Source organism: Quercus lobata, chromosome 10 (assembly GCF_001633185.2).
Source record: "Quercus lobata isolate SW786 chromosome 10, ValleyOak3.0 Primary Assembly, whole genome shotgun sequence".
Lineage (NCBI taxonomy): Eukaryota > Viridiplantae > Streptophyta > Magnoliopsida > Fagales > Fagaceae > Quercus > Quercus lobata.
This window is the reverse complement of record NC_044913.1, coordinates 15432698-15447902: the sequence shown is the minus strand read 5'-3', so window position 1 is coordinate 15447902 and position 15205 is coordinate 15432698. Positions and strand designations below refer to the sequence as shown.

Below are 15205 nucleotides of genomic sequence, written 5' to 3'. Positions count from 1 at the left end.
TGAGCTTGTAATATTATAATAATATGTTTAAGAATCTAAAGTATTGTTCATTATTGGACTTTTAAGTGAAATAATCATAATATAGTATTTTGCCAAGTATTAATAACCTTGGCCTTTTGATAGAATAGTGCCAAGTAGTTAGCTTGGTCTTTTAATAGTGCAAACGTAAGTTGGACTTTTGATATTGCCAATGAGAATTGAGTTTTGATGTTGCTAATGAGAATTGGGTTTTGATATTGCCAATGAGAATTGAGTTTTGATGTTATCAATGAAAATTGGGTTTTAAATATTACCAGCGAAAACTGGGCTTTGATTTTACCAATGAAAATTGGGCTTTGACATTGCCAATGAGAATTGGGTTTTAAATATTGCCAGCGAGAACTGTGCTTTAATATTGCTAATGAGAATTGAGTTTAATGTTGCCAATGGAAATTGAGTTTTAAATATTGCCAACGAAAACTGGGTTTTGATATTGCTAATGAGAATTGGGCTTTGGATAAATAAATTGTCATGAGAATTGGGCTTTGGAAATTGAGCTTTAAATATTGCCAGCGAGAACTGGGCTTTGATATTGCCAATGAGAATCGGGTTTTGGATAAATAAATTGCCATGAGTTTAAAATAGGATATGTTTATTAGGTTCATAGGGCCGGTTTTGGGCTTAGCTAAATAATGATAATAAAATTGGATAAAATATAAGTTTTTGAGTTTTTTTTTGTGATATTTTATATCATAACCCAATTTAGATAATGAGATATGAAACATTTGTGATTAACATAATAATAGAGCAAAAAATATTTGGGAAAACCCAATAACTTATTAGTGGTGTTTGAAAATAAATAGGTAGTACTCAAATAAAATTAGGTGTAAAAAAAAGTACCCTAACAGCATGTTGTAAAACAATTTGGGATTTGGCTAATGATAAGGCATAAGTTTTAGTGTTTAGTGTGTCAAATGCTAAAATTTCAGCATTTAGCATTTGGCATATCTGATACTAATGCTCTTAGATCCCAATTTTAAATCTTCCCATAATAGTAAGCTCTAAGTCTCATGCCACACAACCTATAATGAATGACAACATAATCCCACTAAACTTCCAGAACCACGGCATTCCATTGGAGGGAAGAGATGTAGCTAGAACCCATAATAAAATGAAAACGGATATGAGTACACTGGGATAATCATTAATCGCAAACCTTAATATATAGTCTATTTTACATTATTCTAGTCAAAGTAGCATTGCTTATTGACTAGAAGGAAATTAACAAGAAAGAAAAGGGGAATAGGGACACTTACGTTTATTTGCTAATTGCACAATCCATTTGCTCGAGAGAAATCATCAAACGATAGATATAGACTGGACACAATCCAAAACCTAAACAAGTTTTCTAGATATATAGAGTTCAAAGCTTCTTAAATTATTCATTCTTTCTTTTTTTCTTATGAAACTCTGGGTTTTGGAAGTTGATTATTTAGCTAGGACACCACCATCCACCACTAGGTTATGCCCAGTGACACACTCAGAATCATCAGATGCAAGAAACAACACTGCATCGGCCACATGTTTTGCTTTCAATACAACCCCTTTAAATACTAACCGGTCCTCGTAGAGTTTTCCCACTTGCTCAGCATCCATCCCAAGAGCATGGCATGCCATTGGTGTAGCAACCACATAAGGTGATACACAGTTCACTCTGATCCCATGCTCCCCAAGCTGTTGGCTAGCCGATCGAACCAGCCCAAGCACTGCGTGCTTTGACATGAAATAATCAATGTGCTTCTTGTCACCACAACTAGCAGCTACACTAGCAGTGCACACAATGCTTCCCCTAACGTGCCCTTTGACCATAGCATTTGCTGCATGCTTTACACAAGCTGCCATGCCACGAACATTGGTTGCAAATAGGTGATCAAAGGCTGAAAAATCCAGATCAAGAATGGTCTGATTAGACCTACTGAAAATTCCAGCATTACTGAACATAATGTCTAGTTTCCCATAATTTTGGACCGTCCATTCCACCATGGCTTTGACTTGCTCTTCATCTGTAACATCACAATGGATGTAGCTAGCAAGGTTCAAGCCAATGGATTCAACAACACTTTGGGCTAATTCATCTTGAATATCAGCGATCACCACCATACGTGCACCATGACTAGCAAAAAGATGTGCGGTTGTCTCTCCAATGCCACTTGCGCCACCGGTTACTATGACCACCTTGCCCTCTAGTTTCTTCTTGCACAACACTGATTCAGCCATTGTTTACCACAGAATTGTAAATGAGATGAAACAATTAAGCTGCAACTATAATTCTTCTGAAGATAACCATTTAACCATTATATAGCATTTTCCTTATTGAAAAGTCCAACATTAATTGTACAGATCTGTTTTTCACTGTTAAAAAATTTGTAGGGTAATGTAATTTGTCTTTGGTCCATTCATAAAAGGTACTACAATTAACACAGGTGAGAGTTAAGAAATATCCATGTGCAATAAATTTTTAGAGACTATTTCATCCATAATTGCGAACTCTTCAATTAATAATGCTTCTTTTGATCTTTCAGTTAATATGTGTCAGGGGCGGAGGGAACGGGGGGCGAGGGGGGGACACCTGCCCCCCACACCCCCCCCCCCGGCGGAACTTCAATTTTTTTACACAAAAGACAAAAAAAAAAAAAAAAAAAAAAAAAAAAAAAAAAAATTTCTATTTATTGGAAACAGCCTAAAGCTACATGGTTCAGAACTCAACAGCCTTAACTAATAGAACTCTAAAATTACCATAACTTTAACATAAAACTATTGGTCCCATCTAGTAATGATTAAAAAATAAAATAAAAAAATAACCCCACTGCTAATGCTATATGCCTATAAGGAATCACAGCAGCCTAATACTAATAGGGCTCTGAAAAAAAAAAAAAAAAAAAGAAGTATATATAATACAGTATAAAGCACGCCTCCCATTAAAAAAAAAAATCTTTGAATTTTTTTTAAATTAAGGGAAGATAATTAGTTTTTTTTTTTTTTTTTATAATTTGTAATTTTGTTAATATAATAAGGGTAGATTTGATAATTTATTTGGTTCAGTACTTCTAAGCTCTACTCTCTCTCAAAATCTCTTCAATTTTGGAGAATTAAAAATGAAGAATTAGAAGTAGTTAGAATTAGTCTCCCCCTCCTTCCTTAAAAAAATCTAAATAAAGTAATTTAACTTACTATCCTTCTCTCTACTCTACTTCTCTATATTCCCCCTCCATCCAAATAAGCTATTAGAGTTTCTGTTGAGTTTTTAAAAGCATTCAAGCTGAGTTTTTAAAAGCATTCAAGTCATTGAGTCACATTTAAATATTCATAAGTATATTGCGTACTTTTAATATTCATGTTTAAATTTTTTTTAGATTAGTTTTTTACTTTCAATCTTATCTTTTAATCTTGCCTCCCGACCTAAATTTCTAGCTCCACCTCTGATAAACATAATTTAATAATGTATTAAATTAAATACATCTTAATCACTACCTCAAAACATTCATTAACAAAATCCTATTAAGAAACCTTAGGTTGTCTTTTTTAGGAAAACAATCTTCATTAATTGCAGAATCAGCGCCAGTTGCTACCAATTTCTTGAGATTTACACCCTGTTGCAGTTATTACAACACAAGGAAAATCATCTGGCTGAACTAATAATCATTAGAAATGTTTTAGACTTTTAGTTTAGTAGTACTTCTTTTCTCCGTGAAACATGTTAACCATATGTTTTTCCCCCTTAGTAAGAATTATTCTTTTGCAACTTAAGAGAATAAGAATTAGTTCACTCCACTTGTAGAGTGAAAGCGAGAGTTTTGTAATGAGTGGCTATATATGGTATCTTACCACTGAGGGTGAAGTCATAATGGTTTGCCCCCTCATGGGTTGCCAAGAAATAACTAGCTAGTTGATAGAAGATATCACTTCAATCAATGGCTAGTTGAAAAATGAATAACTTAGCCGAAAAGTTAAGTTAGATGTTCATTTGTTGCATCCTACTATTAGCATTAGCAGCCGATTCTTTCTATCTTTTTTTTTTTTAATCAAATTATAGCAAACTAGTTGCTAATCCATGCGATGCACGGAATAGTTAAATATATATTTAATTAATCAACCTCACATTAAAAGAAAAAGGTAGTTAAATAAATATTTGAAAGTATGAAATTCCAAAATTAAATCATAAAGGGAAAAAAAAAACGTTCAAAATTTAAATTTGAAAAATCCAAAATACTAAATGAATAAAAAAAATAAGTGAGATAAGGAACAAACCCTTTCTCATTCTGATTGAGGTGTTCTTTTGCCTTTGCATATAGCATTAAATTTTATAGTCTTTGTATATAGCACTAAATTTTATGTTTTTGACTTTCTGTTATGCTTCTTGCATTTTCCCTTCCCTCTCTCAATTTTTCTTCATTCTTCTTCTTCAATGCTCCTCTCCCAACATACTCTTCATTTCTCTTTCTTTCTCTTTCCTTGGGCTGCTGCCACTTGCTCTCTCTCTCTTTCTTCCCTTTTCTAAGTTGCAATCAAATAAACTAAAAGAGAGAGGTTGTAAATTAAGGAAAAGCTTCACAAATCATTTAACCAATAGCATAAAAGTGAAATAAGAAAGAGCAAGGGAATCAAACTTTTGAGGCTCACGACTCAAACATTGTGAACATGCATCCCCCTCACCTTCATTGAAGAACAAAAGAAAATGAAGTTGATAGCTTTATATTTATTGGCTGCTTTGCAAAGGAACACCACTCCTTCATAAGAGTTTAATACTCACTGATAATTGTCCGCAAAACCTCATGAAAAAAAAAAAAACCAACAACAACAAAATATGCTTTACAAATTAATGCCAAGTGCATGTTCTTCCCAAATGATCTCTTAGGCAACCCCTTTTTTGTTGACCATAGACTAATCCAATTTCCTAAATCAAAACCAATCCACCACAACATCAAAACCTAAGTTATATTTAAAATCCAAATTTTCAAAAGGGAAAACAAAAACCTTACCAATGGATGTATATAAAGGGTTGTATATAGAAATGGACCCAAATTAGGGTTTCAACCACTACAAAACCAATTCTAATTCAAAACCAAATCTACCACAAGTACATACAATGCATTTAGTGAGTCATTGTGGTGTAATGCATGGACTTGTTTGATAAAATATGTCAAAGTATCTGTGTGGAATTGGGGGAAGGAGAAATAAATTGAAATCAATGGGATAATGTTACTATATTATTTTCTTGGACACCTGCCATGCTTGGTTAGTTAATAGTCAATAACATTTTTTGTTTTAATGTAGGATGAGAGCACGGGTGGTGTTTCAGTGTGTTAGCAATTCCTATGACAACTAAAACCAAGAGACACAAACCATGAAGTTGACTTAAAATAATGCGAGAGTATAACTATCAAATTCTAAATAAATAAATAAAAAAAGCAAGAGGGAGTGAGATTTTTTTCAAGCAGGAGGTGTACATGTTCTAAATGGGAATGAAAAGATTCTTTGCAATACACCTAACACACCATGATGTACAAGTTGTAAATGGGAATAAAAATAGTCTTTTCATTCCCATTTAACACATTTTATTGCTGATATTGTTAGGTGTACTGGAGACGTGTTAGAACATGTTTCAATTCCCATTTAACTCATTTTGTTCTCTTCTTTTTTTTGTTTTCATTTTTTTGCTCATTAGTCGGCCCAACAAATGCTATTTGCCAACAATAGTCACACTTTCATACAAACTGTCATCTGTAGCAACTAAACCAAGTTCATGGATTGTATCAGTTGAATAGATCATGAGAAAACAAATTTAATCAAACAATTAGCCAATATCAACATAAATCTATAATACAAAGAGCTAGAATTTCTCAATTCAATATAATTGAAGAAAGAAAACCTTAAATTTGAAGTGCAACCACTGGTCATAGAGGACTCATACTCAGGCTTGCAAGAATTAGTGCGACCAAATCATGCTCTAATCAGGTTTTCAGAGACCTATTTGAAGGCTTCTTAGAAGGGCCGTCAGATACAAATTTGAGTAAAGCAATAGTCCCTAATAGGCACTAGATTACCCACAAAAAACAGTGAAACCATTCAAACGAAACCCAAATAACTCAACATATCAAAGTATTTAGCCTTTAGAGAGAGAGAGAGTAACAATTAAATAGCAAAAACCCAAGGTCACACACAATCCCAATAGGCAAACACAAATTGAATATACCAATATGAATATGTATGTGGAGCTTACATAGGTCAATCCCACATACATATAAAAGATGTGTTCAATACATCTATTCATTAAGAAAATTTTAAAAAGAAAACCAAAATTCCAAAGAACTTATCAGTAAAAATCATTACTCTAAACCAAAATTCTAAACACTTATAGTTCTCTATTAACAAAATTATAGCTCACAGTTCTAGTTGGGAGTTGCAATACAAATTCTCACTAACAGTACCTGCTTTAATTCAAAGATAACCCAAAAAAATCAACTTATAGCAACTTATAACCATTTTGAGTAACTTTCTGCTGAGGTGAGTCTCCATCAGCTGCCAACAACAACAATTACCAATTTTAACTTACTTTTTATAATGCAATCTGCACTCAGTTACTTACTCAAAAGAGAAACTGAAATTAAATTCATTCCAAATAGTACAATCAGTGTTACCCATTAAAGTAGAGGATGTGTGTTCCCCATGTTAATTCATCCACAATATCCTTCCACTTCCTAATAACACAAACAAAAATAACGAATTTAGCAAAAACCCCTTTATTCTTCACATCTAATTTTTACCAATCCAAAATGGGGGACTTTCACAAAACATATATCAGCTTACAGTGATTTACAAACAATGTGAACTTTACATTAGAATCTCTGTTTTCCCCAAAAGAAAATACATCTTTTCTAAGCACAACTCATTTTGGCATAAAAGTAAACCACAATCAAGTGAACAAATAAGAAGTTCTCAAAGCTTTAAATCAAGGCAATTAAAAACTAAAAACAGAGTTCAAAAAATTTCATGTCCCAAATCAATGAAATCATTTCATTAAGCAAAACATTGAAGCCAACCACACAAACATAGAAACCTAGTCACAGAATACAAAACCAACAGAACAATATGAAACACATAGCATTAATTTCAATGAAGCTTAAATACATACATATTATATACACATATACACAAACAGAACACAAATATACACACAGATCAAACAAACTCAAAAGCAAAATCAACTCTACAGATCAAATGAGTAGTAAAGACCAATACCAGAAATCCAATCCAAAAGAAGAAGAAGAAGATGTGGAAGCTTTGCAAAAAAAAAAAAAAAAAAAACCCTTAAATTAAGACAAAAGAGAAAGAGGAAAGGAAGCGTCATGCCTCCAAGCCAAAGCCCCTTTTTCAGTTTGGCTCAGGAATTTTGTCAAACACTTCGAGGGTGAAGGGTTGGGATTCTATTCTCGTTAGCCACACCCTCAAGTGGGGTTGTTCTACCTTAGGGTGTTAGGGCTTCTCTGATTTCAATCAAAATACAGTCATGTATAAGCATATATTCTCAAAACCAAACTCGAATTTCTCTACAAATTCACCCCAAACTTAAATTAGCTACCAAAAATAAAAATAAAAATTCGATAGGGGTAGAACCCAACAACAAACCCAGTGGTAGAAACCCAGGTGTCAAAAACGTTGTGGGAGAGAAGAACTGAGGGTGAGAGATGGGTAACGCTGACAAATGTAGAGCTGGAGGAGGGTGGTGCCGGAGAAGGTGGAGCCGTTGAGTTGTGGGAGAGAAGGGCTGATGGTGGTTTGCGTTTTGGACTGAAAGTGGAGCCGTTGAGCTGCGTTTTGCGTGTGGGGGAATGGCAGTCTGCATTTTGGAGGAAGGAGAAGGCAGAGGAAGGAAAAGGTTGCATGTGGGGGAATGGCAGAGCAGTTTATAAGGTTTTAGAAAAGTATTTTGCGTTTATGTTTTTATTTTTGGTTTTAGAATTTTTTTTTTTTTTTTTTGGTTTATGGGTTTTAGAATTTTCTTTTTAAAATATTGTGCTGACGTGGAAAATTGTGAGAGTTTTAAAGGTTTTGGTTTTATATATATATATATACATATATTGATTACACACAAAATTGTTCTAAAAATCCAGCTACTACCTGTAACCTTTTTTTTTTTTTTTTCTCTCCTTTTAATTGCCTTTTATTTTCTCTCAACTTCTCTTGTTGCAGGAAAGTACCTCCAAATAGCTCTCCCATCTAAAAATTGATTGTGAAAATATTATGACTATAGAAAGATCTCCAAGAAATAAACAATAAGAACAAAGCAAACTCAAAATTAGAAAATAAACAAACACACACTAACAAAAGAACACCAAGGATTTACGTGGTTCGGCTTTTGGCCTACGTCCATGGGCAACGACGAAGAAATTCCACTAATCAAATATGGAGATATACAAGTTGGTGTATCAATATTCTCACACACACCCAATCCCCAATACACCCAATAGCTTTCTCACAAATAACAAAGAATAGAGAAAATCTTGAATCCTATTCTAAACTAGAGAACTCTCACAAATATGCAGCAACCAATCTCTCTATTTCACTCTACAATTCTCTCTTCAATTGCTGCAACACCTATATCCTATATATACTAGAGTGAGCCAGCTAGGTGTGATTGGTTTGCACCAAAACTACTATGAATACTAGTCCTAAAACTATTAGGAAATAGTGTTGCACATGAAATAGGAAATCAAGACTTGTACGAAAATAGTGTTGGCAATGAAATAGCCTTCAAGTCTTGTACGGCACTCCAAAACAATCATAGCTTAAGTTGAATTCAAGCCACCGACTTCACAAATATCTACCTTGGCTTGAATCCAATCAAACCACACAAACGAAAGTTCTTCATCATCACCACCAAAGCCCCTAAGGGCTATCACAAATTGCAAACGCTAGTCAAATCCAAACAATGCCTGAACTTGTGCAAAGGAACTAGCTTAGTCATCATGTCAGCTGGATTATCTACAATCCCAATCTTTTTAAGAAGAATATCTCCTTCATCAATAATTTCATGAGCAAAGTGGAAGCGAACATCAATATGTTTAGTTCGAGAGTGATGGACTTGGTTCTTTGCTAAATAAATAATAGTTTAACTAAGACAAAATACAGAGACATGCTCTTGATAAATTCCCAAGTCTTCAACAAAACCATGTAGCCAAATAGCCTCCTTAATGGCTTTAGTCACATCCATGTATTCAGTTTCAGTGGTTTACAATGCAACAATGGACTACAATGTGGACCTCCAACTCACCGGTGCTTTAGCAAGTGTAAAGATGTAGCCCATAGTAGAACGGCGCTTATCTAGATCACCAGCAAAATCCGAGTCAACATAATCATTTAACACTACAACAAAAGTGGGTTATGGTGACGAAACGTTTCGTCACCACATGTCCTTACTTCATCACCAAAGACATATGGTGACGAAACCTCATTCGTCACCAAAGCCCCGTCATAGAATGTCCTGGGGACGAAAATTTTTCGTCACCAATAAAAATATGATAGGTGACGAAATATTTTCATCACCAATAAAAATAATAAGTGACGAAAATTTTTCATCACCTAATATTTTGCGTCACCAAACCAATGATTTTTCATTTGTAATTTTTTTTATTTTACCATATAAGGTGATGAAATATTTCGTCACCAATTTTTACTTGCCATTACATTAACTTGTCCATTTCCAATGACTTCCATAAACAAATTATCCATACAATTCCAACTACATTCGTAAACAAATCATCCATTCATTTCCAACCACATCCATAAAAAAATCACCCATACAATCTACAAAGGAAATAAAGAGCTATTATACTTTTAAAACCATTGAACCGAGTTGTTTACAAAATAATTACAACCATTTATATAAAAATGATGTCTTCTCATACTTTACAAAAAGTGATTTGAGTTCAAGTTTCACCACAAAAATTGTCTCTTTGCCACCAATCTCATATCTACACAAGTATAAAGAAAAATACATCAATACTGTATCTACTGGAAGAAGCAACTACTTGTACAACTAATCACAATATTGCCCAAAATTCAGCTAAATTTGATACATTGATATTACTATCATGGATCCAATTTAAAAATAAAGTTTGATACAAGGAATATGTTGCCCAACATGTTAAAAGCTTCAATATCACCAGTGTGGCAAACACTAAGCTTATACTAAAACTCTACTAAGTGATCTATTTATAGAGAAGAATTCAAATATGCCTTTAATGGCTTCAAAGTTCATTCTTCCTTTAAGTTGCTCCAAAAAAACAAAAGATTAGAGAAATTACCAATAACAACAAAAGATTTATAGTCCAATCCATTTAGATTGCAAACATGTATCCCTGATAAGATGTACAAAAAAGAAAAAAAGAGAGCCATAACTATTAGTAAGACAATGCTGAAAATGTCCACAGAAAACCCAATTACATAATGTAACTAGTTATGCTATCTAAATCAGATAACCGAATGAAACAAGAACTAACTGTACTACACAAACATGACCCAAACAACTAGAATCAAATAAAGATAGACAAAGAAATATAGTACCTCAATAGTCCAAAATAAAATCTAGAGAGTATCCAAGAGGGCCTAAACCATTTGCAACCAAAAAATGTTTGTAAGACCTCAAAATTCCACAAATATCCAAGCCAATGAGAGGTTAATAAACATTGCTTATTAGGCAAGAAAATAAAATGCTAACCAAGGTGTGTTCTAGTTAGTAGATGAGCTCCCCCCACTGCCACAAATGTCATTGAATCCATTGCTCCTCAAAAATTGTATGATGTTAGCTATTTGAGTATTTTGCAAGTCTACCAAGTAATAAGGCTACATGCCTGTGTGTGTATATATATATATATATATATATATATCTCATAGGTGATTAACCATAAATTAAATTAATTGAAGAATTTAAATTTAGGTTATGTGGACTGTGTGTAACTACTCAATTATGAGCATGACTACCACTACCCCTACCCCTACACGTGGTCAAGCCCCCAATCATCACACCCGTTTGAATTGCAAGTAGTCATTATTTCATTTTGTGTTAAAGACTTAAAGTTACTACAATGGAAGCCAGTCCCAAAAGTGTAGGGCTTGTGGGACTCTATGACTCTATAATCTATTTGCCTTTCTTTTTGAGAATGAACCCAGTTGCACTTGCACCTATATCCCACAAGGAATTTTGTCTATTTTATTTCTCATAAGCTCATAGCTCATCAATAGCAAAAAAAATTAAGTGATAGTAATCTAATTTTTGAAAATGAACCTAGTTGCACTTGCACCTATATATCTTTTCATTTTTCCCATTAAGCACAAAACCAAAGTACTCTTATTAGCAAAAGTTTCTAACAGCCACTTTCTCTTTTTTGAACCTTTTCATTCAAACAAACTCAACTGTCAAAAAAAAACCAATAGAGCAAACCAAAAGAACCTTTTTTATTAGTTTTTTTTTTTTTTTTTAATTTTTTGGGAAGAGACGAATTTTTTATTAGTTATGTACACAATGCAAGTTAATTTAGTTTCTTTGTTTGACTTGATTTCATATATTATAATTCAGACCCTTTGACCCACCCTATTAACCAATATTATTGCAAACTTACTTTTGTTTGTATAGGATACTTGTGATGAACCAAATATTGCAACACTACCATCCTATAAGACACAACTTCATCTTACAGGTCATTGAGACTTCCTTTAAGCTTTAAAATTACTTACGTGTTTTTAAAATTTATATCAAGCAACATTTTGTTACCAATACAAGCAAGGCAAACTGTCTGAATTCTACAGATGAAAAAAATTGTGCATGTCACCCAGTATTAATAGCCAATGGAGACAATAAAGAAATATTCCAAGTGTCTATCCTTTGGATGCTTCTAAACATGCAATATATAAACTATAAAGAATTGTGCAATAACCTAGTGATAGGCCACAAACTGAATGAACCCTTGTGATAGAAATTAATTAATTAATTAATTAGCCAAATTATTAATTAATCAATTTATCATGCAAATGCGTGGTAGCACAAACAAATCACCAATAAACTAATAATGCAGCAGAAAATAAATAACATGATGATTTGTTTACGAATGGGGAAAACCTAACGGCAAAAACCCCACTAGGTGATTTTTAGGTCACCACTCCTGAAACTCCACTATTATCACAACAAGCGGTTACAAGTAAAGGAATCCCAAGTACCTTACCAACCTACAGTTGAACCTTTACCCCAATACCCAATTGGACTTGTTCTGTAGTGACAGTTCCCCTTTCAGATGCACGACTCCCAAGTACGTGACTAACCAATTGCGCGGATCCCAGTACGCGACTTCAATCACCAACTAAGAAGGTTGTTGGTTGCAAAGTTCTTCAATTCATCCACACGATGAAGATCAAGAAGATGCTTGGTCACAAAACCCTACGGTGCACATACATAGCAACTTCTTTAAGAGAAAGAGATGAACTAGGGCAAGAACTTCGTCTCCGGTCACAATTTGCTTGAACAAAGTTTGCTTAAAGTTTGTGCAACTTGTGAACAGTTTGACGGCCCTTAAAACAATCCTTTTATATGTCTAGGGTTAGGAGAAAAGAAAGCCCAAAGACACATTCACGGATCCCAAGAAAATCATATTAGAATTCTGAAATTCTTAAACCTCAACAGATAGGAGGTGTCGAGCAACTGTCGAGCAGCTGTCGAGAACACCGAACTTTGAACAGCTTTCTTAAGCTCGATAGATGCAACTATCGAGTTTTAATGAATTTGCACTATCAACTTGTTTTCTTGAACAGACTTGAAGGCTTCAATACTTGATCTTGAAACATGATTTCTTGAAGTATTTAAACACATCCTAAATCACTAAAATACAAGTAAAATGCGTTTTGTCAAAGGATAAGCCAATTACATAACATCATGACATATGTTCTTAACATGTGAAACAAATATGTCCTAACAATCTCCCCCTTTGGCAATTCGTGACAAAACCACAACAAACAAATGAACATATGAGAAAAGTCATAAAACACTCAACTCATATTCACTTGTTAAATACAATAAAATCTATCCTAACACAAACTCTTGAAAAATTTTGCAAGAAGAGAGTTTATGGCAAGTAGACTTTGACAACCTGTATTTCTGAAACACTTTAAACAAAACTCATCAAGGCATCTTTGTGTGAAACAGAAATAATAGATTGCATACAAGTATAAGAAACATGTGTATTAAGAGAGAAAAGAAACAACACATGAAGGAGTAGGTGATAGAAAAACATACAGCAATATAAAGAAAGAGATAAGTACAATGCATGTCTATAAATAGTCACAAGACCTCATGTACAAGAGTAATGTATCCTACAAAGAAAGAAAAGAAAAAGAAAAGATACATACTATCCTCACTACATCCCTCAAAACATCAACACTCCCCCTAACAAAATGGTCCTATACTAATTCTCCCCCCAAGAATGTCTACTCTCAAATCCAAAACTAATCCCCCTTTTTGTCACAAGTGACAAAGGGTAAGAGTGTCAAGTAGACATCTCATCGGTAGAGCTAGCATCTCCATCAACATCATCGTCATCACCATCATCATCATCCTCATCCTCATCCTCAAAAGCAGAAGCCACGAGAGAAGGGGGTGAAGGAGTAGCCTCAGGAGCAAAACCACCCATGGACGCCTATCGCCGTGCTATACGACCGACACGAACGTTCACCTGATACAACTCCGTAGAGAGTGTATCTAGGCAAGCATCCATGCGCTACAGTTGCGCCATGATGTCTCCTAAAGTCACATCGCCCGAAGTAGAGGGAGGAGCGGATGTGGATGGAGCAGAACGAGATGGAGCTGAATGGGAGGGAGGAGCTACTGAATCCAACTTCCGTGACTGAAGTTGAGCCTCGCTACATTTAACGGTAGCGTAATCTATGGCACACATAACGGTGAAATGGTCGGAAGAGGGAAAAGGAACGGAAAAATGGCGTAAGATCCTCATGATAGCGGAAGGAAAGATGAGCTTATCATGGGACGCCGAATCTAGATGAACATCTATGATAGACAGAATGAAATGAGAAAGGAAATCTATAGTAAGATGCTCAAGAAGAGATAACAAAAATCGAGCACGAGGCTCTGTAATAGAGTTATAGTGAGAGAATGGATGCAAAACAAAGGTCATCACCATGTTCATGAATCTAGGACCTTTAGCAAAAGGTCGACATGGTGTAAACAGACGCTCACCCCAAGCAGAAGGGCGCTCACAGAAAGCAGACATGAGCTCATCCCTGGACACAGTCCTTAGACGCTTACAACTAGGATAGTCAGGAAACTCTATCCTAGGGACCCGAAGCACATTCGTAACAAGTTGCGGTGTGATAGGAATGCGCGTACCTCGAACACGAGTGAAGAAAAGAGGTACTGATCGATCAATCCCGTGCATGTTGGAGTAAAACTCCTGGATAAGCACGAGAGGACAGGTGACCAGGACGTCACACAGTGACTCTCATCCCCTACTATGAATGATAGAGGGAAGGTCGGTGTCGGTAAAGTCCGACAGAATGACTTGGCGTTCCGAATGAATGCCTTGTCTAGATCTGAAAATGCCTTGAAGGCATCATCATCATGGAACCGAATATGAGATAATGTAGGATTATATGATGAAGAAGCACCGGAATGAAGAGGGTTCCGGGCTGGAGTGGATTTACGTTTAGGTGTCATAGACACAACTAATGTAAACAGAAAGAGAGGGAGAGAAAAGAAAGACAATCAGAAAAGTCTCAAGCAATTTCAAATATAACAATTATATTGAAAAGAGAGTACGTATGCATGAGAAATACATGAACATGTGACATGCAAAAGAAATTGCATCATGGGCTCAATCCAATCCAAACCTATCAGCACACAAACAGATAGCACACATCTAAATGCATGACAATACCATTATAATGCTAATGTGATGCAATGTAAGAGGTTTTAAACTCATTTAAGTGAAAACCCATCCCAAAATTTCAAAAATAACTCATCCATTTTGAAAAACCCCAAAATTTTTCAAAAACCCCAAAACCTAGGTTTCAAAACATGAAATGCATGAATATGAAAGGATTAGAAGCTTACCAAGTGAAGAAAAACTTGAAAAAGCTTGAAGAAACCTTGAGGAACAGTTAAGGG

The 15205-nt window shown here is 34.7% G+C and overlaps 1 protein-coding gene across 1 annotated transcript; it reads right to left on the bottom strand.

Moving 5' to 3' along the window:
- Positions 1-1290: 1290 nt before the first annotated feature.
- LOC115962655 (short-chain dehydrogenase reductase 3b-like) lies at positions 1291-2256 on the bottom strand. Its single transcript, XM_031081551.1, has one exon. The coding sequence runs from the start codon at positions 2254-2256 to the stop codon at positions 1468-1470; it is 789 nt and encodes a 262-aa protein (XP_030937411.1). The 3' UTR covers positions 1291-1467.
- Between the last annotated feature and the right edge of the window lie 12949 nt (positions 2257-15205).

Bases quoted from the DNA above. Each gene is read 5' to 3' on its own strand.
- LOC115962655 (XM_031081551.1), bottom strand. From the start codon at position 2,256: ATGGCTGAATCAGTGTTGTGCAAGAAGAAACTAGAGGGCAAGGTGGTC.